Genomic DNA, 24,713 nt, shown 5'->3' on the forward strand with positions numbered 1-24,713 from the left:
TCATTACACTATGATAACCATTCCCAAAACTTTCTCTGATTCTGCCGCCAAAAGCAACTCATTTTGCATTATCAGTTCTGCAGTTCTTGAAAAGACACCAACCTTCGTCTCCAGTTCTGTCAATTGTGGTTTCCACCTCGTGATTTCTTTTTTTTTTTTTTTTTTAGGTAGCATTGCCCACAAGTTATTACATTATCAATGCAGTAATGTTCCAGCCTTCTCTCCATAACTGTCTCTGTCTCGGTATAAAAGCTTTCTGTAGACCTTTGAAAACGTTTTTCACAGCCTCAAAACCCATCCATGAGGTTTGACAAGAGTTGTCTCCAAATGGCTTGAAATATCTTCACTTTTCTTAACCTTGCACCACATTATCCCTTATCTTGGCAAGTTCCAGCAGTCTTAACTGCTAGACAGAATTCAGTAAAGTCAACTCCCTTTCTACATTACTGCTGTATTACAGAAACTTCACTTGTGCCACTATTGATTTCCAATGTAATCTGACAAACTCTTCAGTGATGATTTGTCAGTGACCACCAGCATTTATGTTGTGGGATACCAGTCATGTCACATTCTTTCCATCTGGTTATTTCTTACTTTATCTTACCTTTCTCATTTTTTCATCCTTCAATTAAAGGCATTAATTTTTCTGCCAATCTTTACCCTAGACATTTTGACCTCTGTTTCTCATCTGCCGTGTGAAGATTTCAGTTTGATTACTGACACATCTACCCTCTCAGTCATGGATTGGGTTCATATATTGGAGGCCAGACCCAGAACTTTAACTAACACAGACTATAGCCGTTCATCTTCCGCTTCGTAAGGGTAATGGAAACAAGTCGAGTAATTTGGTGAATTTACTATGGTATCTTCTTCATAGTACAAGCATGTAAAGCAGAGGCAGCAACTTTAGTGCACTGTAATTAACCGATAATCAGTTTGAATGGTAGTGTTTTGTTTTTCACCGCTGGCCGCTGACAAGGACTAACTCTCGAGCATCGACTATTGATGACCAAAATGCATGGATATAAATGAAAAACTGACAATCAAGGTGATTTTACATGATATACTGAATTTCAAAATTGGCTAAAAAGCGGCACACCCCTTGCAATAGCTATTACCCAGTCATTTGCAAATGAATCTCTCACCAATTAAAAGGTATTCAATTACCAAATACAAATACCATATGGTTGCTTAACACGATGTGGACGTCTGTTTGGGGATAAAAAGTTATAACTATACTTTGTGTTAAATAACCACACTTCTCTGTTATTTCCAGCCAATATACGTAGTGTAGCAACATTAAGTATGTTTGGCATTGGACAAAGCCTTAAGCATGTAGTTATACGCTGTTTTTAGATACATGACTGTAAGCTCCGAAAATTATGTTATACTACTAGCATGAGCAACTTCCAATCCACTAGCAACAATCACGATACGCAAGAGGCTCTGACCTCAATTCTTCTTCGTGAAGAATTCAGCTGAGCACAAACAAATATGCTCTCAACACGAAGTGCATAGGGATACCGCTGAAGGTAACGAAGAGGCACCTTTTGTAGCACGTGTGTACATAGCCATTTATTTACCATGTGATTCAGGGGGACCTTAAGGCAACAGATTTTAGTTTTTGGCTACATACATTAGCTGAACATGAAGGCTGTTGACATATTCACACATTTTGAGTTTTAATCAAGGAAAACTCAAGAGGGATTTCCACCCAATGTTATATACAGTGAAATTTCAGGTCACTTTTAAATAGGAGCACAATGGACGAGCACTACAAAAAGCACCTTTTCAAGACTTCAGAAGCACCTTTTTTCCATGCTAGTGTATCCAATTTCAGGGCATTTTCGGTGGTAGGAGAGAACACAAAAAAAAGGCTCTTTTTAGGGAAAAAACCTTACTGGAATGCAAGCCATATATTGAACGTACCAATAGTTGGTTCCTATTTCAACTAGACTTCTGCAATCAAGCCGTAACTTGGTATTATATTGTTGCATTCAATGATAACCATGTCGATTCCTGATATGAATAGTATACTGCATAGATACCGTAAGTTACAAAAGAATATCTATTATATGTCTACGGAAAGGCATAGCTGTTCTGAAGTGGTACAAGAATTATACATTTCATAAGATTATAATGACGCTTTGATTCACTGTTATAAAAGAATATCTTCCAAAGGGTCAAAACAGGACTAGGCTAGCATATATTCCATATGGAATGCACTCCAGCATTTATGAATGGGCTCATCAAAGTGAACTACGGCTGGTACAAAAGGGGGACTAATGAGAATTCTCTGCATGTCTGAGACACAACTGAGCGGATCAAAAGAATGTTGGAAGGGGGTGGCTGGCACGGCTAACAACAACAAGTAGTGGTGATGGTGGGATGGACTGTGTGGTAGCTGCTCTCATACTATAAGGAGTACAAGTATAAATAAATAACTTAATCCAAATTAAGACGGTACATAAAAAAAAATCTCCACCAGGAATGGATTAAATTAAGACGATAAAAGTTCAGGCTGACTATAGGTCTAAGTATTAATTTTCAGGATATTAAAAAAAAAAAAAAAAGAGAAGTCGCTAAACCTCCACATAAATTATTTCCACAGTAAAACCAAGACACCTCAAATTGAGTGAAGTGAAGAATGGCTTCTATCCCTTGTTACTGACCAATCATTAGTGGTTACGTGGAACAGATGAACAAATCACTCCACTATTATGAAAAGGCTCAAATTAATAAATTCCATACATAATGACTATTTTTATCATTACAAACCAGCATGACCGCTGGCATATTTCTCCCTGGCCCTGTAAAAGAGACATAAAGCACAGGAAATCATCCTCCTACATACACTAACGAGTGCAATTGAAACATACAGAGGAACAGCATCTCAAGCACTGTCAGATCTGGCTCATTTCATTTTCGTTATCATACAGTACATCTATCAGAAGAACATTATCTGAATCAACTGGCTGCACCCAGTTCCCTATAATAACAATAATCTTTCCCAATATAAGAGACTACACATAAAGGATTTCATTAAGTAAAAAGTAAGAAGTAATAAAAGATCACGTTCCTGGCATAAGCTCAAGACTTCTCGCTCTCTATTGCAAAATACTAACTTCAAGGTCATCATGAAATGTTCTCTCCTCAGGAATAAACAATAAAAAAAAATATTAAACTTATCCACTGTCAAGCATAATCAAATCCCTCTTATAATCATTTGAGTATACACAGGGGATGTAAAATTTTCATTAAAAAAAATTTAAGTCAGACTTACTGATGCTGATTTTGACTGACACCTCACCCAACATTTCACAATGACTAGAACAAGGGGTACAATCAACTGGTTGAAAAGCAACAGCGTAATAACCATAACAAGCAGTTAACTTCATCGATCTCCTTAAAAACCTGACATCCAATGCTTATCAAGAAAAGAACCAGAGACTGCAATTGTGATGTGACAGGAGTGCAATAAAGAAACTTAGGTTGCCAAAAAATAAAACTACTCTATACTAACTAAACCAATTGAGAGTACCCTCATATAATATATTTTTCGAAAAATAAATCCCTCAAAACACACTGCATTCACTTCCAAATAAGACTTTACAGTATAATACAAATGCAGGAAACTGTCACTATAATACATTTAACGGTAAAGAAGGAAGGGGGAAAATGAAAAGACACATTGCACATAGAGTGGAATATTCTTAAAGTTCAACAGTCATGTGTGTGTGTGTGTGTGTGTGTGTCCCTCTGATCAATCATTAAAGCTTCAGTTAAAACAGATGTGTTGCCAATCGCAAAGAGTCCTTTTTGTTACTGCTGTTCCCAAGAAGGTGTTGCACAACCATCGTACAACATACAATCATTCTCTCCCATTCAGATGCAAGCAGGCACTGCTACCCAAACACTACCCAGACTCTGTTATCCAGTCTGCATTACCAGCAACTGCAAGCTAGTCACAGCCTATTACCTTGGTAACAAAATGACAAGCTTCAAAACCTTATTGCCTTCACCCCTCAGCAGCCGGGATTAAATGCAAGAGATTATTTACAGCAAAATCACACAAACCATATTTCATCGAGGACGCGCAATTTCTGACCTGACCACTAAAATGTAAAGGAGGAAAATGGCAAATTTCATGCCCTTTAATCCCGGACTCACATGACAATCTCACTTGGCAAAAATTCACTTTCTCCTTCATGTTTTGTGCTTCTCCTCAACTCTGTAGTGAATTACGCTGCATCTTCAGTTAAAGAACATTCGCCCTAGACAATTCTGACCTATGTAACTCCTCAAATTCTAAACTTTTGTACTTTCTCTGGTGTTTTAACAAAGTTTTACTAATAAAAGCAATTTAAAAGTGAATAAATTAATGGCAGAACTTGTGATCAATACAATCAAACTTAAGACTGGATAACATAAATTCAAACATGATCATCATAAAGAATCACTTCTACCCGATACTTTAAAAGATGCTCAAATTAACACCAACTGATAATAAATAGATTGAAAGAAAGCAGCCATACAATAATTATAACTTATGTTGGAACTGCTCAAAAAGAACTGGGCTGTAGCTATAAACGGAGGTGGTTTCAATACAAGGAACCTGACGATCCATTAGAAATTTAGCTGGAGTTATCTGAAACAAAAAAAACAAAAGAATGAGAGTAATGTTCCCGAATAAATCTGACAACCTCAAAAAAATCATAAACTTGTTGCACATTGTAAGTTCAACATCACCTAATTCAGGACAGCCTGTTTAGATATGAAGATTATCACTACTGACATCTTGAACAAGTATTCATTATACATACCCATTCTTGCCCCACTTAGTACTCTCTTTTGCATGGCAGGAGGTTGATAGGGTTGCATGCCCCCTCGAATAACTGGAGCAGTTGTATGGTTTGGCTGGGGAGCATGGCCAGCACGGATTGGCTTAGCTGAAGGAGAGAAGAAAAAAAAAACACATCAGCTCAGGGAACTCATAAATAATAAAGGTAAGTTGCTGTTATCTGGAAATTTGGCCAGACCGACAGGTCAAAAGGCCAAAACCCTTGACTCTCATAGGGCTGAAATAAAGGTAAGATAATCATCGATGTGCACATATATAAAATGTAAAATAAATTTTGTTTTATTAAAAATCCTAAACACTTTCAACAACCAAGTCCACTTTCCACATCAAGTCTCTTTACCTGAATTGGTGAACATGTAAAAAATGTTAAACATGTAAAATTATGGGAAGGCAACATTCACTGCACTTACCAGGTGTGAAATATACCCTGTACTACAATCATGTGTTTGTTATATTCCAGTACCACTGTCATTCTAAATGGCACAGTTACAGTAATGAAGCCAAAGGAGCAGAAATGCACAATACAGTAATTATAAGCAGCACATGCTGTAAGGCAGGGTAGATGTATGTTAAAATTAGCCCCTTGGATAAAAAAAGAATTACTTTCCACACCCTACATGTAGGTGGTAATCAAGTGGCCAATGTCATCTACATGTTTGCAAGAGATTCTCAACCTCAATGGAGTTCTGAACAAAAAGTTCTCATACAGAAAAAGAATGAGAGAAGGGTGGCTAAGGTTATAAAAAGGTACCCTCTGTCATGTTACAATTGAGGGTTTAAAATATTTCACTGAAAATTACTACTAGAATACAACAATGGAGCATTTAAAATTATGAAAAAAGTATCTGAATGATAATCACAAAAGTCTTGGTCAGAAAGAGGACTTCTTAATTACAAGCCAGAATATTCTTCTAGGAGTATACAAAGACACACATAAAAGCTAGGACCTCAAAAGTCACTGAAACCAACAGAAAGTTGGTAAACAAAAAGGAGTAATCTGTTAATAAAGAGCAATAGAGGGAAGCAGGAAGGTAAGTGAAGGGCATATGAAGAAAGGAGACAGACAGAGGGCACCACAAAAGAAGGAAACATACAACGGTGACTTCAGCATTGTCAAGTGATGATGAAAATCAGCAAAGAGATGCCCTTAGTAAATCCTATTAGAACAGTTAGGTATCCAATGCTAGGAAGTGGCAGGGGGTTACAATGAGAACCCAAGAAACATAGTTAAGGACATATATGTACTTGAGGCATAAATCATCAGTGCAACAATGCCTCTAGAAAGGCATTTTCCTTGAATGAATGAAAAGCTTTCATCCAGATATATAACTATTTTACAGTACATTTTATGTCAAAGTCTTTGTGGCTGCATGTGATGGGGTAGGATGGACATCCATAAAAAGACAACCCACAACTTTACCTAAAGTACAGGTCTGCATGTGTATACAATGTGTTTGACAGCTTTACTTCTATTGTGTAACTTTTGTTGGTTGTTAATTGCTTAAATAAATGTGATATTTTTGCATTCTTGCTCTTTCCTTGTATTCCTCCTTAAGGTTTATGTTGACATTGTTTTTGCTCTTTCCTTGTATTCCTCCTTAAGGATTATGTTGACATTGTTTTTTAATCTCTAATTTAATTCTATCAAATCTTCCAAATAAAGCTTTTCATATAAAAAAATTAAATTTCAGCATAACAATGACTAAGTCTGAAATGCATTCCCAAGTTAAACAGTATGTAAATCTGAAATGCATTCCCAAGTTAAACAGTGTAAATTATCTTCAAACATAAACTGGAGACAAAGTAATGTGACAAAAGACAGTGTAATGAAGTGAAGGACTAAGGTCACTTATTCTTTGAGAATAATACTACTGCATATCTAGGAGCCTGTCACTGTCATGCAAGGCTTAAGTGGATGGAAACATTAAAATTTATATATGGGCAGCTTTTTTGTTTCTCTGACCATAGGTAGTCATCATCTTCATATGCTCCACAAAAGTGTCATGAACAATTAAGTCACTGAACTCCTTTGTTAATTGTCATACCAAATAAGGAACTTCCATTTCCTTCCTTGGGCATATGGTTTCATAATTTAAATCAGCTAAATATTTTTAAGCATTGCAAGCGTACGGAGGATGGAAGCTTTCATACATTTCACAAGGGGAAGGAAAATACAACACAGACAAAAGAAGAAATATTCAATCAAAATAGCTTAAAAATAGCATCAAAAAGTAAAATTAAAAAGCACACAGGAAACAAAATTTGAAAAGTTGCAGAAATCAATGTGAAATGCTGCAAAAACTCTAGTCTGGAATGAAGCATTGTCAACAATCTAATTCAAATGACATTTTGTAGAATAACATTCCTTAAACCTAAACAGCAGATATGACAAAACCTGGAAAAATCGTCTTTTCACAAATAATCAAGATTTGTTTCTGCTGAAGCTAAAGGTGATTATTTATTGTAATGCAGAAACAATTACAAATCTACTTCAGTCTCTAAATCCAAATGTTTATCACTAAAAATTCCTTACTTAACTTATTTCAGTAATATTTTCTTAACATAAGAATGTTGATTAAACCAGATCTGGACTAAATACTAGAATTATTAAGTCACTACACCCTGTGAACCAATCTACATTGATATGAGATTCAACAGTATGTTATGTATATTCATTAGCACCTTGCACGACGCATTCAAGACAAAATAACACCAAAACCTTTAAATGACAATTTTCCTGCAATGACCATACAACTGACACCACTCACCAGAAAAAACTGCCTACCTTAATCAGACTACCAAGACAAACTTTACAAGTCCTGAGAGCACAAATGTTACTTTTACTGGAAATAATTCTCAATGCACTCCTAATGCACTTCTGATTTTTATCACATTTCAAAATGCCTCTTGAAATCAAAAGCCCTCAGAGCACAATTATTTTCACTGATAATCACTATCATAAGATCCATTTCATACTTTCTACATTATTCGAATACTTACCTACTTTTTAGTTTCTAAAAAGACTACGTGATTATTTTCTACCCTTATTTGAACCATAGAGAAATATTTACTGGAAACCCCTAAGAAGTTATTTTACCTAATCATAACTAAAAAAACCCCTTATATTTCCTAATCTTCATTACACTTAAGACACAAGCTTGTCAGAATTAAGTCACGTGTCGTTGAAGTACCAACTGTGGTAATTTCCTGGATCATTAATATTCAAACATTACTATCAAAATTCCAACCTTTAATCGGGCTGCAGAGACTAATAAGTAATAGTTCTCAAGAGAACCTAGCTTATTACCCTATCATATTACCATAATCTCACTAACAGATTTCCCAACAGCACTACAAAGAAAACTTACCAGTCCTCTGAATACTAGCCTGCTAACTTTCCCTTACCTTAACTTAAAAATCACCAAAACTACCTCAAAAAACATGACTACTCTTGAGACATACTTTTACAAGTAAAAGTCCTCAGTCAGTCACTGAGCTAATTCACCTTGATTGCTTTCCCTTACCATAACTATAAAAGATCTCCAAACATCTCAAAACCATGACTAGACTACAGACAAACTTTTACAAGTAAAAGTCCTCAGTCAGTCACTGAGCTAATTCAACTCTGATTACTTTCCCTTACCATAACTATAAAAGATCTCCAAACATCTCACAACCATGACTACACTAGAGACAAACTTTTACAAGTAAAAGTCCTCAGTCAGTCACCAAGCTAATTCCAGTCCTCAGTCAGTCACTAAGCTAATTCAACTCTGATTGCTTTCCCTTACCATAACTATAAAAGATCTCCAAACATCAAAACCATGACTACATTAGACAAACTTTTACAAGTAAAAGTCCTCTGTCAGTCACTAAGCTAATTCACCTCTGATTGCTTTCCCTTAACATAACTATTAAAGATCAACAAACATCTCAAAACCAAGACTAGATAGAGACAAGCTTTTACAAGTAAAAGTCCTCAGTCAGTCACTGAGCTAATTCACCTCTGATTGTTTTCCCTTACCGTTATAACTATAATAGATCCCAAACATCTCAAAACCAAGACTAGACTAGAGACAAACTTTTACAAGTAAAAGTCCTCAGTCAGTCACTACGCTTCCAGCTCTTCCCAGGCTACCAAGAAACTTTTCTACGTTAGTCCTCAAAGAATTAAACCTACAGCCTACATCAATTAGTCTACATTATAGTCATTTGTAAAAACAGATAAAAGCTGGATCAGATATGCTGAAGAACATTTAGTTATCAAACATACAACAAAGAATACCCAATCAAAAGTCCTCAGAGCACAATTATTTTAATTGATAATCACTATTATAATATCCACTCGCCACTTCCTACTTTATTAGGATACATAACTAATTTTTTGTTTCTAAAAAGACTATCTTAACATACATATCAAAATATTACAAACACATTTTCTACCCTTATTTGGCCTACAGAGAAACTTGCTTTAACACCTGAGAAGTTATTTTCCTAATCATAACTGTCACTCTTCCTTATATTTCCTAACCCTAATTACACTCAGGATACAAACTTGTCAAAATTAAGTCACGAGTCATTTTTCCTAATCAAAAATATCCTCACCTTAACCTGACAAGAGACATCTGTTATAATTAAAATTCCTCCAAGTACAAAGTGTGGTATCCCTTGATCATATAACTATTAAAACATTACTTGGACTGCAGAGACTACCAAGTAAACATCCTCATCATATTATCACAACCTCATACATTCTCTAACCTTAACTGGACAACAAAGAAAAAGGGCCTCAAGAACACTAACCTGCTAACTTTCCCTAACCTTAACTACAAAAGATCTCCTAACATTTCAAAACCAAGTCTAGACTAGAGAAAACTCTGACCAATGAAAGTTCTCAGTCACAGAGCTTTCCCTGATTGTAATGATCAGTATCCCTAACACACTTCCATCTCTTATCAAACTACCAAAACACTTTTCTAAGTCCTCAAAATTTAAATCCACAAGATATTGCAAATTCCAGAGTTAATACAGTGCTTGTTATTTTTCCTGAAGAGCTACGGGTTATCCTGTTCACAGGATATATTCCAACACTATATCTTCCTATCCTATTTGCAGAGAGAATGTCTCAGAAAACTCCAACAATACAAATACTGACAGCTTTCCGCTATCAAATGTATTTAGCACCTTCAATGGTGTTGAAGATTTATTCATGCCTGGAGGCTACAGACATGATTAAATATGCAATGCATTTTTGAAAATGTTTACTATCATATAAGTAAACATGAGAAAAGCATCTTATCTATACAACCTACATCAATCTACCTATGTAATATTCAACTGTAACAAGAGATTTAAGGTGGTTCAGATGTGCTCAAGCACATTTAATTATCAAACATACAACGTAGAATGTCCAGTAGCGTTCTTCCAAATACTCGGTCGTTTTCCTGGCTTATCAGCTCCTTCCTTCTTCAAGACAGGAAAAAATTTTCTCAAGTCTGCCCAAATTTGCCTTCAAGAGACTGTTTTTCTTCTGCTTCAAAATCTGTTACAATGGACTCATTCTTTTTTATACTAAATAAAAGGCTGAAAAGAATACATAGCCCTCATTTACAGCAGAGTCATGAGCTCTGGAACAAGACGATCACACACCAGAGCAAAAAAGGCTGAAAAATACCACTTAATCAATAATAAGGCCACGAAATTTAAAAAAGTACAGTAACACTGGAGAGAGAGACATCATACTGCTAGGAAAACCCCCAAAAGGAATGTTTAGAAGACTTCTCTTCTCACATCAAGACAGAAAGGAACAGAACAAATTTTTAAAATAATAAAAAAAGCATAAAATCAGGTAACATTTAACATAAGAAAAGGTATTAAATTCTCACATCACATTTAAAATCTTGAAAATAAAGAAAATCTGCACCTACTTTGTGTATTCAAGTCATTAAAAACCCACAATATGAAACCTTGCAACATGAAGCCCCAAACTAAGCCCCAAATAGAAATGAAAAAACAAAGCATGGCTGCAACACAAAAATTCAGTTACAGTTATAGAATGGGTTGCGGCCAAGGAGAAAGAATTAGCAAAGACAGAAAAAGTCCACCAGTTTCAACTGCTTACCTATCTGAGCTGCATTGCCTCTGCGTGCCAGATTCTTCTGCCGTACAGCTTCCTTAATTCTATCAACCTCTTGCTGATACCTTTTACGATCCTTCATTGCTCCTTCCTTGGCTTCTTTCAACGCTGTTTCTAGAGCCTGGAAGAAAAATGTTACCTGTAACTGGGAGTATTTGCAAGTTGTGGTACACTTAATAGTTTTGCAGCAACCATAAAAGTTACATTTTCTTTTCTGCTTCAATGTCTTCAAAGAGCCATACACACTTCCTACACTGTCCAAATTGTCCCAAAAATCTAGTTTCAGCAACAAACTTTAATCCGAGAAGATTAAGTGAGAAAAGTTCCAAAACTTAGACCAGATTGTGAGGATCATTTTTAAAACATTGATCTGTACATTAAAAATATTGAAATTTCTAAAAATATACCTGTACATAATAGGCAAGTATAACTAACACTGTGATGCAACCTGTAATCATCTCTTTACTTGCCATTTCCTAACATTCTGTAGACCAGGGTACATCGATATACATTAATACAATCCAGATCAATCCTTTATTTTAATGAAAGACCTAAAATTAAATTACTAAAGAACCACCAACATGTCTCATAATTTGACTAAAGGTGGCTTTATGGATATTAACTGTGTACTTCAAAACTGCAATGTATTTACTGGTAACCTGTAACAATGACTAATGTTCCACAGCAAGGAAAACTGTTGATGCACAATTTCATTATCCTTTTTCATTAAAATTCCTTAACCAATCAGCCATAGGACTACAGTACTTTAAAGTCAGTAATGAGTATCTGCTGAGGTACATATCACAGACTGTAAATAATTTAAACTGGCCACCTTTCCCGAAAACAAAGGACTCCTAATCCAATGCAAAGTTCTGAGTAAGGACATCTAAGAAACAACACTTGCATCAAAGATTTGTCATCGAGACCCAATGTAAGGTTTACATCACTGATCAAAATCTGTGCTGGAATCCATCCCAGGGTTCTCCTATATCCCTGTGGTCATATAAGTTTTACTTTTAGAGCATGAATTTAATCACCCAAGAGGGGAATACACCAAAGGAACACTCGCACTATTTATAACTATCAAAGCATATAAACATTCTTAATTAACCTCCTCAAGTTAAAACTCCAGTTTGTTTCCAAAAATTAAAACAAAAATTACTAAAATTATACACACATGTATCAATAAATTAAATGTATAGACCTACCAACCTTATGTACAAACTTTTAATACCTATGGCATTGTACTGTAATGCTTGAAACAGTTCTCTGCCATAACCTCCACAGTTGTAAAGGCTTGGGTAGCACAATGAAATATACACCAATACAACAAAGACCAAGTTCAACACTTTTGACTTGCCTTAACACGTTCCATAGTGGCTCTCAACCTTTTCTCCAACTTGGGAAGCTCACACCGCAGATCGGCATTATCACGAACCAGTTGCTTGTGAACCTTGGTGAGCTGATCCAAGTTATTTTCAAGGAACTGAATCTTCTGCTTTTGAGCCAAGGATCCTCCAGACTCATCGGTTTCCTCGCCTGATGCAGACTGGTGGGAAATAATGTGATGTGAGCTTCCAGCATAAAATATATATCTGAGTCAACGTACACTATATCTGAGTCTGAAAGCTACAACTTTGTGGGAAAAGCTAAAGTTACTTTTGCTAAGGTATTCATGGTGGTGAACTTATACATTATACTATACAGAGTGCGAGAAGAATGACAAGTCATGGTTTTGTGATTTGGAGATAAAATGACCCCAGTGCCTATGGCCTATCATTAACTATGCACAACGTATTGTTTGCATATTCTAAACTGATTATATTAATGAGGTTTACCACAATCAGAATTCTGATATGCCTGTTACTATATCCTAGATCTTTGGATCTAAAATAACAATAAACATGCATATTACATGCTTATGTGCGAGCTTATTAAATAATATAAAACAAGGACTGCAAGTTAAAAATCTGACAGTATGACCCTGTTACAAAAGAAAAATCTACTGCAATGGGACAAACGGTACTAGACTGGAATAAACATCTCTGACTTAAAGGCTACCTAATGTATAAGAGAAGAAAGGTAATGCGCAAGAACACTGCCATTCATTTAGTTGCCTCAAGGCTACCTAATGTATAAGAGAAGAAAGGTAATGCGCAAGAACACTGCCATTCATTTAGTTGCCTCTGCAACAACTATACCACAATGAAACATTATGCAAATTAACTACACCAAAAAGTCAAAACATATGAATATAGAATTTAGGCAAAAGCCCAAGCACTGGAACCTATGAGGTCATCAGCGCTGAATTGGAAACTGACAGTAAAAAGGTTTGAAGGGCATAACAGAGGAAAACCTCAAAGTTGCACTATAAATTAATTGTTCTGAGAGGGTGGAAAGTAAGATGGAAGAAAGAAAATATGAAGAGGTACGGTAAGAGGAATGAAAGGGATTGCAGCTAAGGGTTAGAGGGGAAACTGCAAAGAACCTTAAGCAATGTCTACAGAGCACTGATGGCACCAACCCCCAATGGGGAATATGATTCATAGGAAAGACTATGCCCAATGGTTTCTTGTTTAAACAGGATAATCTTTATGAACTCAAATTTTTTAAAACTAAAGTACCTCTCTGGAATGCTGGCAACTGCTGGCGGATTTCATAAATACTAACGTATCTAGGAAACTTAAGAATAAGCGCCGCAAATTTGAAGTTTCATTTGTAACAGATTGCATATAACGTATCTAGGAAACTTAAGAATAAGCGCCGCAAATTTGAAGTTTCATTTGTAACAGATTGCATATAGAAAACAGCATATCAATTCACCCTTAACTGCAACATGACATTTTGTAATAACAGGTTCTACTCTGCTGATTACCTTTTTAACCCTGGACTGAAGATCTTGTACAAACAGCTTCCTGAGATTATGAAGAGTTTGCAATTCCTTGGCTACAGTCTCCTCAAGACCCTTGAGATCTTGCTGGGCCTGCTCCTTCCTATCATGGAGCAAGGTCAATTCACTCAGTTTCTGAGTCTGAAGAGAAAGACAAAGATAAGATATCTCTTATGACAGTTTCACTGATAAATGATAAATGGAAATTGGAAATTACACTACAATATTTGTACTGTATATTCAACGCCATTACAACGTCAGAGTTAACATATGAAATGATTCCGTCCTCAGTAACGAAAATGACTATAAATACTGTAATTACCTTCTCAGCAACCTCGGCTTTTATCTTCTCGTACTCAGCCTTGAGCTGTTCTTCGGTGACCATTCTCTTCTGGTTCTCGTCTTTAAGCTCATCTATGTTCTGCTGTTTTTCCGTTATCTCATCACGTAATGCAGACAGCTGTAACCATAATTACATGCACGTATTAAAAGACAGTAATTAACAAAATGCTACAAAAAGTTTCAACTAAAAATTCATTTTACATTGTACATTAATGAGAAAGGTACAAAAACCACAATAATTTCTTCAAGGAAAATACAAGAGAAATGTTAATTGGACTAAGGTGCACTGTAGTGCTACTATCTACATATGTGGAGAAGATCATTAGACAAATAAAACCAACACACCTGCTTTTGATGCTGTTCTCGGTGCTGAGCAATCTGTTTTTCTAGAGCTTCCCTAACCGTGCCATCTTGGTCTGACACCTTTGAAACGGCTTTCAATCTGGCCAATTCTTCGTTCAAGGAATCAACCTGTTAGGAATGCACAAGTTCAGTATTAGAACCACAATAAAACCAAAGGTCAACTTGAGAAATTACTGTAAAATTATGAGAAAATTACTTCATCTGAATTCAGTTCAGTGCCCTCCCTGGACACGTAAACCATAGATACGTGATTTTCATGCTGTAAAACAAACAGAAATTCTTCCTACCTGTTCTTCCAGAGATCTCTTCTTAGCATCATTGTCCTTCATGGACTGAGCTAGAGTCTTCATTTTTGCTTCATGTTGCGTAACCAACAACTTATGTTCATTTAGTTCCTTCTCTGCTTCGTCCATTTGTCCTTTAATTTCTAATTCCTTAGCTTCTAACGTAGAGCAACGAGTGGTCAGGTTTTTAACCTCGGAGCGCATCTTTGATATGTATAATCTAGCGACTGTAAACTCTTCTTCAACTTTACCTTCTACGTCACCCAGGTTCTGTAAAGACCAGATCATCAATGAGAGAGAGAGAGAGAGAGAGAGAGAGAGAGAGAGAGAGAGAGAGAGAGAGAGAGAGAGAGAGAGAGAGAGAGATAACATTCTTTTAAAGCAACACTACAATAAGATTGGCAATGTAAAAAACAAAAACTGATTAAAAGTAACAATACAACTAACTATTCCTTAAATATAAACAACAACCACATTTACTTGTAGCTCAATTACCCACCTTCATGGCATCATTTGAGGTGCCAATAATGGTTCCCACTTCCCCGAGGTCCTTAAGGAGCGACACCAGCATTTCGTTGATTCGCTTCTTTTGGTGGACTTGAGAATCCTTGACTGTTTGGAGTTCAGACGTTGCGGAGTTCAGCGACGCCTTTTTGAAAGCAAAGGAAAAAATATTACACCCATTAAGATATTTTTACAATCATTGTCAGTTTGCAACTCTTCACTTCAATAAAGATAAATGCAATTATCTTAGGAGAGTTCTATAATGGAGCCAAACATTTCCAACAATCCCTGCATGCAAGAATCAAATACCTGTTCCCTATTCATGATTTTGAAAAATTTCCAAAACACTACGACGGCAGAAAATGAAGCTCACATACCTATCATAAAAACAGTCCAGATACCATGATATGACTCCCATTTAGAAATACATTTTATAATTACTGCTGAAATTAACCCCTACTGTGTGTGTGTGTGTGTGTGCAGTTTCACAAATCTGTGGAGTACATTCAGTACACTGCAGGACTCTGTACTGTTCAGTGAGGTCAAACAGGTATAGTTTTTGGAGAATCCAATTCATTTGGAAAGTTCTTACCTGCTTCTGGTTGAGCTCTTCTGTGAGTGCCTCATTCTCCTTCTCCTTCCTGTCAACTTCCTCTGTCTTCTGGTCATAGTTGACAGCAAGCTCCTCCAAGGCCTGCAACACCTCCTTGACTTCCTCTTTGGCCTTCTCATTTTCATTAGTTAGTCTGTTCATTTCTACTTGCAACAGCTCATAGTCCCTTCTGGTGGATGAGATCAGCTGGAAATAAGAATAAAAAAAATGTGACATTTACTAAAATAACAGCCCAATGGATTCCCTTGACGTTTCATGACACGGTTTTACAAAAACATTGCACTCATAAATGCGTCATACCACCAGACATCCAAGAAATGATCATGGTAGAAAGAGTCAAAGTATAATACACGTTCCCCTACCTCTTCCTGTTCTAACATTTGTTCTTTCAACTTCTCGACCAACTGTGACTGCTGGTTGATTTCATCATCTTTCTCATCAAGACTCTGATACAAACGTTCCCTTTCTCTTGCCCACTCGGCAGCATCACCATCAACAGCCATGGGAGGTACAGGTGCAACAACTAAAAAAAAAAAAAATAAATAAATAAAAAAAAAAACAACCATTAATGAACATCAATAAAAAGTCTGGTCAGGGGTAAATGTATCCATTCAGTTTGATTTCAACACAAATCTTCTATGATATACATTCTTTTTATACACTTGGGATCTTCACCAAATACCTGGAGATAAACACAACATACTCAATTGCTGTGAAGTGGCAGAGGCCTCCATATCGAAGGCCAATCCCACTTGTTCGTCTGTGCTAACAGATTCACCAGCACGCCATCTGTTGAGTTCCCGGTCCATCTTTTCTAACTGTGCTTTCAACTTAGTTACCTGAAACACATAATTTATCCAAATAAATCAAGCTGTGCCATACCTGACCACCTCATTTCTATTTGCAATTCAATAAATTACACTTAAAGTTATCCATCTCATAGATAGAAGACCTAGCCTTTGTATTCTTGCTTCTTGCTTGATTCTTTTCCTGAAACTTCCTTGAAGGATTTGAAGTTCCCTTCTATAAAAAAAAAAACCACACACAACCTTCATGAAGATAAAAGTATGCTGGCTTTGTGCAATAAGTCGGTTTTTATAATTAATGAAGCAATTACAATTTGAAGCTTAAAAGATTAAGACTACTGTTAACCCATTAATGCTTAATCATCACTTCCTACAGCAAACACTCCACTGGATAACTTTCAAACAGTCCACCTACATGTGGTTAACTTTAAAATGTTGCAACAGAGTAAAACTTCCTTGCCACAAATACATGAACATTACTGCAGTGCGTAACAACTCACCTTCTCTTTCTCCTTTTCATATCTTCGTTTCCATTCTTCGGCTGTGAGTTCTTCATTAACAGTAACAACATTCTTCACAGTCTTTGCTCTGTAGGTTAACAAATATTTTAATACAAATGCTCAACATTAAGTATCAATAAGTCAAAATCTCCACTTAGCACAACCCTTATTTCCAGACCCCATAAAAAAAAAAAAAAAATCACCTGTAGTAAAATTTTCTATTTACTCAAAACACAATTCTGGTTCTGAAAATTCAGAAAAAAAAAAAAATAATAATACCCTCTGTCAATAAAAACAGTTACCTCTTTCCAAAATCTAGGGTAGACTTGGTTTCAGGCTCATTGAAAGATGCTGGGGAACAGCAGATCACGATGGTGGTTCTCGCGTTACCACCGAGAGACTCCTGCAAAATTCTTGTGAGTTTCGAGTCTCTGTAGGGGACGTGGGTTTTCGTACTATCGGCCAAGGCAGATATCACGTTGCCGAGCGCCGAAAGAGACTTGTTGATGTTTTTGGCTTCGTCTAAAACTGCTCCCTCAGCTCCGGTTTTACTAACCTATAAGAACACGCAACAGCATTAAATAATGAAACAATCTGGCTCAAGTTTTCTTTACTTGTTTGATCTCAGATAACAATAAGTGTTATCTCTAACAGAACAATAAAAATAACTGAGAATTATCAGTACCTTTGCTCAGCTTTGATAAAAATAACCTATCGAAGTTGATCATTTTATCATCTATTGCAGTTAATCAGAGTTTTTAAAAGAACTCGATCCTTTGTCTCTGCTAGATAGCATTTGCGATAATGAAAACACTTACGAATTTTCTCTACATCTACATTAGACCTGCACAAATACCTGCACTAGCGGTGCACATCCCCTTTTATAAGAATCTCCCCATAATGGGGCACCACATACTACAGTTTCTTTACAGCTACCTTTTGACCCTAATGGCTGCTGACTTCTTCAAATTCCTTGCAACAATTCTCTGTCCTTAAATTTCTTCTGACAACCCCTCATAGGTCACCTGAAATGTGACTGTCTCACAATTTTGATCATTAATACTATTTCAGCTATTTTCCCAACCTTTAACTCAAGTGACATTTCAATTACTTTTGATGTTGCTGTATTCCTGCCTAATGTTTTCCTGTTAAAGTCTTTAAAATGAACCCATCCCCACCTCTTTAGTCTGAGAAACTCAATCTTCTCTTGTAACCATTTCTAAAATTCTTTTAAGATTAACCCACATCAATCCCCTCTGTCTGTAAAAACAGCATTTTCTTGTATCTATTTCCAATACAGTCCCTATGGAACTCCCTCATTCCCAACATTGAACACATCCTCTGCAACACCAAAATCTGTCCAAAGCCTAATTCTGATACAATGAGAACACTTAAATTGTTCAAGCTAGCCAATGATCTATATATAAAAAAAAAATTGCACCTTGTTCCAGGTAGGGCAGATGACTCCAAAAAATCAGGATTAAGACTACAGAAGAAGAAACCAGTAGTTAGTGCTTGAAAATATTAGAAAGTTAAATAAACGGACTCCTCAGATCAGTTCCTATTCTCTAATATGATTAATCACTTGAATCCCACCCCTTAATTCCATTACAACTGGTTGCGGCATTCCACAGAGTTTACTGTGAAGCAATTACAAAACGTTCCAGCTCACTTGAAATGGATACGAAGCAATGTCCTGTATAGCTTACCTTCTCACTACCGGCCAAATCAACCAAATAGAGTTTTCCCAGGAGTTTCTTTTGCGATTCTATATTTTCTTGTTTGACTTGAATCAAGAAGACACTGTGACTTCTAGAACTGTGCTCATTCATATCTGGAAAAGGATTTTCCTTCATTACTAAGACAAATCATGCATCAAAAAAATTCAGCCGGTAATTTATTCAAAAACATTAGTTACCCTGAAAATGTGAACTGTAAAATAATGGCACCATTTAAATTCAATGCTCTTCGGAATACTCAAGAAAATAATCAAATGAGTAATTCAGTATTCTAATCCAACTGCATAAAAAACTACTTACTTGTTACTGCAACATGACGATTACTTTTGCCCAATTCTATAACTTCAAACACCTCTTCTGGCGATGACACGAAACGTTCCGTGGCCCCTTTCACGAAGGGAACCCTATTTTTGTCTTCATGTACAGCAAGATTCACTTTCGACACTGGAAATAACAAGCAAATTACCTTTAAGAACTTCCTGGATTAACAACTCATTACCTGATGAATGACAAACAAAAAAACTGCAGAATATATCAAAATACACAGCCACAAATTGAGAATCACTCACCATCTAAGAGATCCCGAATCTTGTCGAGGTATATTTCAAAATACGAGACCTTTATGTGGAATTCCAGGTTCTCGTCCATGTTATAAATGTGATTGAAAATATCTTGTATGATACGTGGAATGATGCCCTGGAGGTTAGGGTCTCCGATAACACCTTCCATTGTGTGGGTTTTACCAGACGACGTCTGGCCGTAGGCAAAGATGGTTCCATTGTACCCGTTCAGCACATCTGGAGGGAAAATTTGGAGGAAAATATTTATAATTCTGGCTTTAAGGGCAATTGTAAGAATTCTACCAATTTCCAAAATGGAAAAAAAAAAACAATTCTATACAAAACTCATAATAAAGTGAACTTCCTTTCCATCAAATTATCTTAGAAAAAAAAAAAAAAAATTTTTTTTACAAAAATTAGCTTTCGTGCTTGACCAATCCTGCAAAATCAAAAAGTATAAAGTATGCTTATATAAAAATATACATCAACTAGATCTTACCTATTACGATATCTTTGGCTGCAGTATTATAGACCATTTCTTGCGTAACATTTGGCTTAAGGATCCTGTCGAACTGATATACTTTGCCCTGTGGAAATCAAACACAAAACATTTTATCACTGTGAAATACACAATTCTACGACCGATACAGAAACTAAATTATCTAGATCATTACTGTACTTGTAATCATACCTACTGTAATTTGCATTACACCTCTTACTGTACTGTACAGTATTGTTGTTTCTGGAAAAGCTTGAGACCACCTACTAGTAGGAGCATAATGATTTTATATTCCACAATAACCTGAACAGCAGGAAAATGTTTAGCCTCTACAGACACAAAACTGGTTATCTGAAGAATTTGGACTGCATCGTTACCACAACCTACCTGGTAGTATAGTACAGTGATGGTACTGTTACTGCACTATACTGTATTAGGATTGAGTCCAGTACTTGAATGCACTTCATCTTACAGGCCTTACTCAGTCAATTCCCCTAAGTCATACTAAATGCAAATTTTGTACAGTATGTTGAATGCCCCATCATAAAATTACTGTATTTCTTCTAACTACTATTTAACCTTACCGGACTTTGTACTTTAAGCCCTATACTTTACGGCATTTACAAAGAATGCCCTTAGAAATGTAATCATGTATTGTTTTAAGACTTACCTGCCAATCATATATTTTAAGACTTACCTACCACACAAGTTTTTCAGGTTAAAAAATAACTTAATTCATCGCTATGTAATTATTTAGTCATGACCTACAATTCCTGGCATGTGGATTTTTCACTAATGGCCAAAATGACAAAGTGACAAATTCATATCACAGGCTTGTTGGGTGGAAATTAAATATTTTGCAGCATATCAAAAGTATCTTGTAACTATAAAATGTCAACAATGCTGATATGGCAACTTGGCTATATTGCAAGACACAAAAAAAAATACCACAAATAACCTTTACCTTACTGTTTACTACTCTGACCTAATTAAATACCTGACAAAAAAAAAAAAGTTCCAATTTAAGATACAGTAATATCTCCTAATGATTCATCACTAGCAAATTACAGTACTCAGAACAAAGGTAACAAGGTTTACCTTTGGTGAAGGAAAAAAGTATTTGAAATTCAAGCTCCAAAGACCTCCACATTCAAATGAATGAGGGAATTCAACTAATTAAAATACCTTGGTTCAACAACTGGTGTCCAATATAACAGCTTCCTCCACTCACTGAGATATATTTGCTATAATCTATCAATAACTATTCTGCTTTACAGTCACTGTATGACAGATTGTAGAACTGGTCACAAATGTGCATAAATTCATACAATTCATTTTATGTACAGCATGCAGCAAAAGTCGTGCGACCTGATTTCAGTGATTTTCGTTTGAAAGTCACTAACTGGCAACTCTTACCATCTTCACATTTCTAATGACTCCAAATTGCAACAACGAAACATTTTGCAACTTTGCTCAAAAATAGCTACAGTTCGTTAAGCATGGTTTTAAAGTATCTGTGCTATATTTTTTTCAAAATGTCAGCCAGATCATTATAAAAACATTAACACAGTTTTTAATTATGGCAAATATGAAAAGATGTAAATACTTAATGAATTTGACTTTTTAGCCACCATGGTAATGTATTTAACGTAATGAATGTATCGGAGATGTAGCTGTGGACATGGTCTAACCAGATGTCAGCTGTTTAAATGGCTCAGTTTGCCTCCCCTCACCATGCCCGTAGGCCAAGTGCATTTCGCGCTTCTCGATTATATCATTCTTACTGAGCCTACAGGTCTACAAAGAACATAATGACAGAAGCATACTACACCATGACTGCGGAGGAATTTCACAAATCCTACTTTATGGTCTTATAGACACTCTTTATAAATTACAAAGATTTGACTCGACCAGATATTTTTGCTATCTGAAATATAGCCCAATATGCTATAATGCCAATAGCATAGGCTGGGACTCCAGAGCCACATTACTACTGTTATTATTACTTATATGTTGTATTCTGCAGAATCTGCACACAATAGGCGTGGCTGATCAAGTCCAACCTGATTACAGTAAACCCCCCGGATTCGCATTCTCACAATTCGCAGACTCAAGTATTCACGGATTTCTCTTTGGAACGTATCTACCCATTATTTGCGGAAAATTCGCCCATTCACGGTATTTTTCACCGAGAAATATTCACTAAATACTGTATTTTCATCTCATTTTCATGACTAAATGCACTTTTTGTGATAAAACTATTAAAATACTCAGGTAATGCTTGAGTTATGATAATTCCCCTTACGATAATTCGATTTTGCAATGGGGTAAGCAATTAATACCGGCACCCAATATTATTTGTAAAGTATTTTTAAATTTCGTGCAGGTGCAGGCAGCAGCGTAATCAGGCAGTGAGAGAGACCAAATTACAATAGACAACTTTTCCTCCATCTCTTTACCCTATCTTCTAGTTTAAAAAGTAAAAGAGAATGATAAAAGTATTGTCAGTAATGTTATATTCTTGCGTAAATGCGTACAGCCATAAACAACACACCAAGAAACTGTTGTTTTGCTCATAACTGAATCAGATAACAACAGCCATTTACCTGGCATTTCAACCATCGTGTGGTAATAACAATTACCGTAGGTTATGGCACAAGTGACAAAGTAGAATAGGATTGATATATTTTTACCCTATACCCTTATTCAGTATGGATAAAAGATCTTCAAGGAAATATACTGCTAAATTTAACCTGCAAGTTGTAGCCGAAGCTGAGAAAACAATGTTCAAGCTGCTAATGACTATACTGTAAATTATCGTGCACTGGCAACATGGATGAAACTCGATCGTAATTAAAATGGGAGAGAAAGTATTTTAATCAAAACTACTGGGCATGAAAGAACACATTACTGTTATTTTTACGCCGGTAAACGATAAATACATAAAGCTTCTATTATGACGAAATCAAGTGAAAATAGCATATGGAATCTTGAACTTTTTTTTACACAAATCAAACGCCCCCAAACAGCCATCGTCATCTACTAACGAAAATAAAAGGTAAGTTAATTTCATAACGAGACATATTTTAGCTATATTTTGACTTAAAAACACTTCGTATAATGAAAAATGACCGTGCCCCACATAAATAAAGTATCTAGAGATACATTTACGCTAACTAGAAGCAAGAAAAGCACTCTGAACTGAGTTAAATCGGGGAAATAAACACCGCGTAAACATTTTCAAACCAAAACATCGATCGCTATGATCGCAATTTATAATACAAAAGCAATATAAGAATATATACAATATTACTGGATAAAGTGAATTAAGGCATAACATTTTAAAGAGATCCATGGAAAAGATGCAAATTCGTTATGTTGACGTTTGTATAATATGATATGTGAATACTGTATATAGGAGAGTATAATGTAAGCTACGCTACGGTGTATGTAAACAATATACCATAATGTAGGCTAAGCTAATTCTTGTTTGTTATTCAATTTCTCCTTGTATTGAATTATCATAAGTCACTTTGCATGAACCTCCAAAATTAGCTGATAATAATTACTATACTGTGTGCATAAAGAGTATATTTTATAGCGTAGGCTAGGCTACTATATACTTATACAGTACATGGCACCTAATACCTTAGTGTAGACTAGCCTATGTTCAAGGATACGTTTTGTTATTTCTTACGTTTTTTCCAACAAACTATGGTTTTTTTTGGAACCTGACCCCATCGTAAGTAGGATAATACCTGTATAAACATTTTTAGTTTGTTTTGTGTGTCTGAACTATCAAAATAGGCAGTTCTAAGTGTTTTAAGAAGGGTTTTAAGTATTCACGGGTTTTAGCTATTCGCGGAGAGGTGTGGTACGCATCCCCCGCAAGTACGGGGGGTTTACTGTATGGTATAGTCTTTCATTCCTAAAGTAAAAGTAAAATAATAAAAAGGCAGAATTAATTGTATTTCTAAAAGGGAAGATTACTCTCCACCTCACTTATCTATTTACTTAAGTCATTTTTTCTTCAAACTGAAGAAACCCCTCGGGAGACTAGACGTAGGTAGCATTGGCTACAGCCTAAGCTATGGCTTGTAAAAATTTATTGCAAGTTTCGAAATCATGATCCTGACTAACATTTGTTTTAGACACAAAACCACAAAAGCTAAAAGAAGTAACTTTGAATTCACATCCCAAATGCATGAGTTTTTATCATTAGACTATACTCTGCTTAACTTTTCTTTTTCACTCCATCGCGACGTCCCATTTCACAGTTTGACTCTATCCAGACTGACGGTTCCACAACTCACGGGAGTCACAGTGAGCCAAGGGATTCCTGCTACACTAACGTTTAGTTTTTGTTCCGAAATATTATTGTAGCATAAAATATTTTTGTTTTTCACAATCCAATATATTTCAATGATAAGATTCTACATAAGTGACCAACTTTTCCTCATACATACACATTTTCAAAGTAAAATATAAAGTTTTAATAATGAGTGACAACTTGAGAACAATGCTTGTCCAGTACAAAAATAAGTCACACAAGTTTTGCTGCATACTGTACAGTATACAGTATATATAATAAAATTAAAATTAAATGTCAGAATCTT

At 35.8% G+C, this 24,713-nt stretch overlaps 1 protein-coding gene across 2 annotated transcripts in view; it reads right to left on the bottom strand.

Moving 5' to 3' along the window:
• Positions 1–841: 841 nt before the first annotated feature.
• Positions 842–24,713, bottom strand: part of LOC136853010 (kinesin heavy chain-like) — a 28,921-nt gene continuing 5,049 nt past the window's right edge. Inside the window, exons 2-19 of one of the 2 annotated variants that reach the window (XM_067128146.1) lie at positions 20,098–20,185; positions 19,608–19,835; positions 19,339–19,482; positions 19,009–19,133; positions 17,602–17,855; positions 17,300–17,387; positions 16,697–16,832; positions 16,356–16,516; positions 15,973–16,179; positions 15,376–15,525; positions 14,880–15,146; positions 14,575–14,700; positions 14,210–14,347; positions 13,873–14,028; positions 12,358–12,546; positions 10,983–11,118; positions 4,824–4,949; positions 842–4,648 (exon numbers count right to left, since the gene is read on the bottom strand). In XM_067128146.1, coding sequence (XP_066984247.1) covers positions 4,635–4,648; positions 4,824–4,949; positions 10,983–11,118; positions 12,358–12,546; positions 13,873–14,028; positions 14,210–14,347; positions 14,575–14,700; positions 14,880–15,146; positions 15,376–15,525; positions 15,973–16,179; positions 16,356–16,516; positions 16,697–16,832; positions 17,300–17,387; positions 17,602–17,855; positions 19,009–19,133; positions 19,339–19,482; positions 19,608–19,835; positions 20,098–20,185 — 2,733 coding nt within the window. In that variant the 3' untranslated portion in view covers positions 842–4,634. Of the gene's footprint in view, positions 4,649–4,823; positions 4,950–10,982; positions 11,119–12,357; positions 12,547–13,872; positions 14,029–14,209; positions 14,348–14,574; positions 14,701–14,879; positions 15,147–15,375; positions 15,526–15,972; positions 16,180–16,355; positions 16,517–16,675; positions 16,833–17,299; positions 17,388–17,601; positions 17,856–19,008; positions 19,134–19,338; positions 19,483–19,607; positions 19,836–20,097; positions 20,186–24,713 lie in introns of both variants that reach the window. The other variant, XM_067128145.1, reaches the window with a different exon arrangement.

This window comes from Macrobrachium rosenbergii, chromosome 26, assembly GCF_040412425.1.
Source record: "Macrobrachium rosenbergii isolate ZJJX-2024 chromosome 26, ASM4041242v1, whole genome shotgun sequence".
Classification (NCBI taxonomy): domain Eukaryota; kingdom Metazoa; phylum Arthropoda; class Malacostraca; order Decapoda; family Palaemonidae; genus Macrobrachium; species Macrobrachium rosenbergii.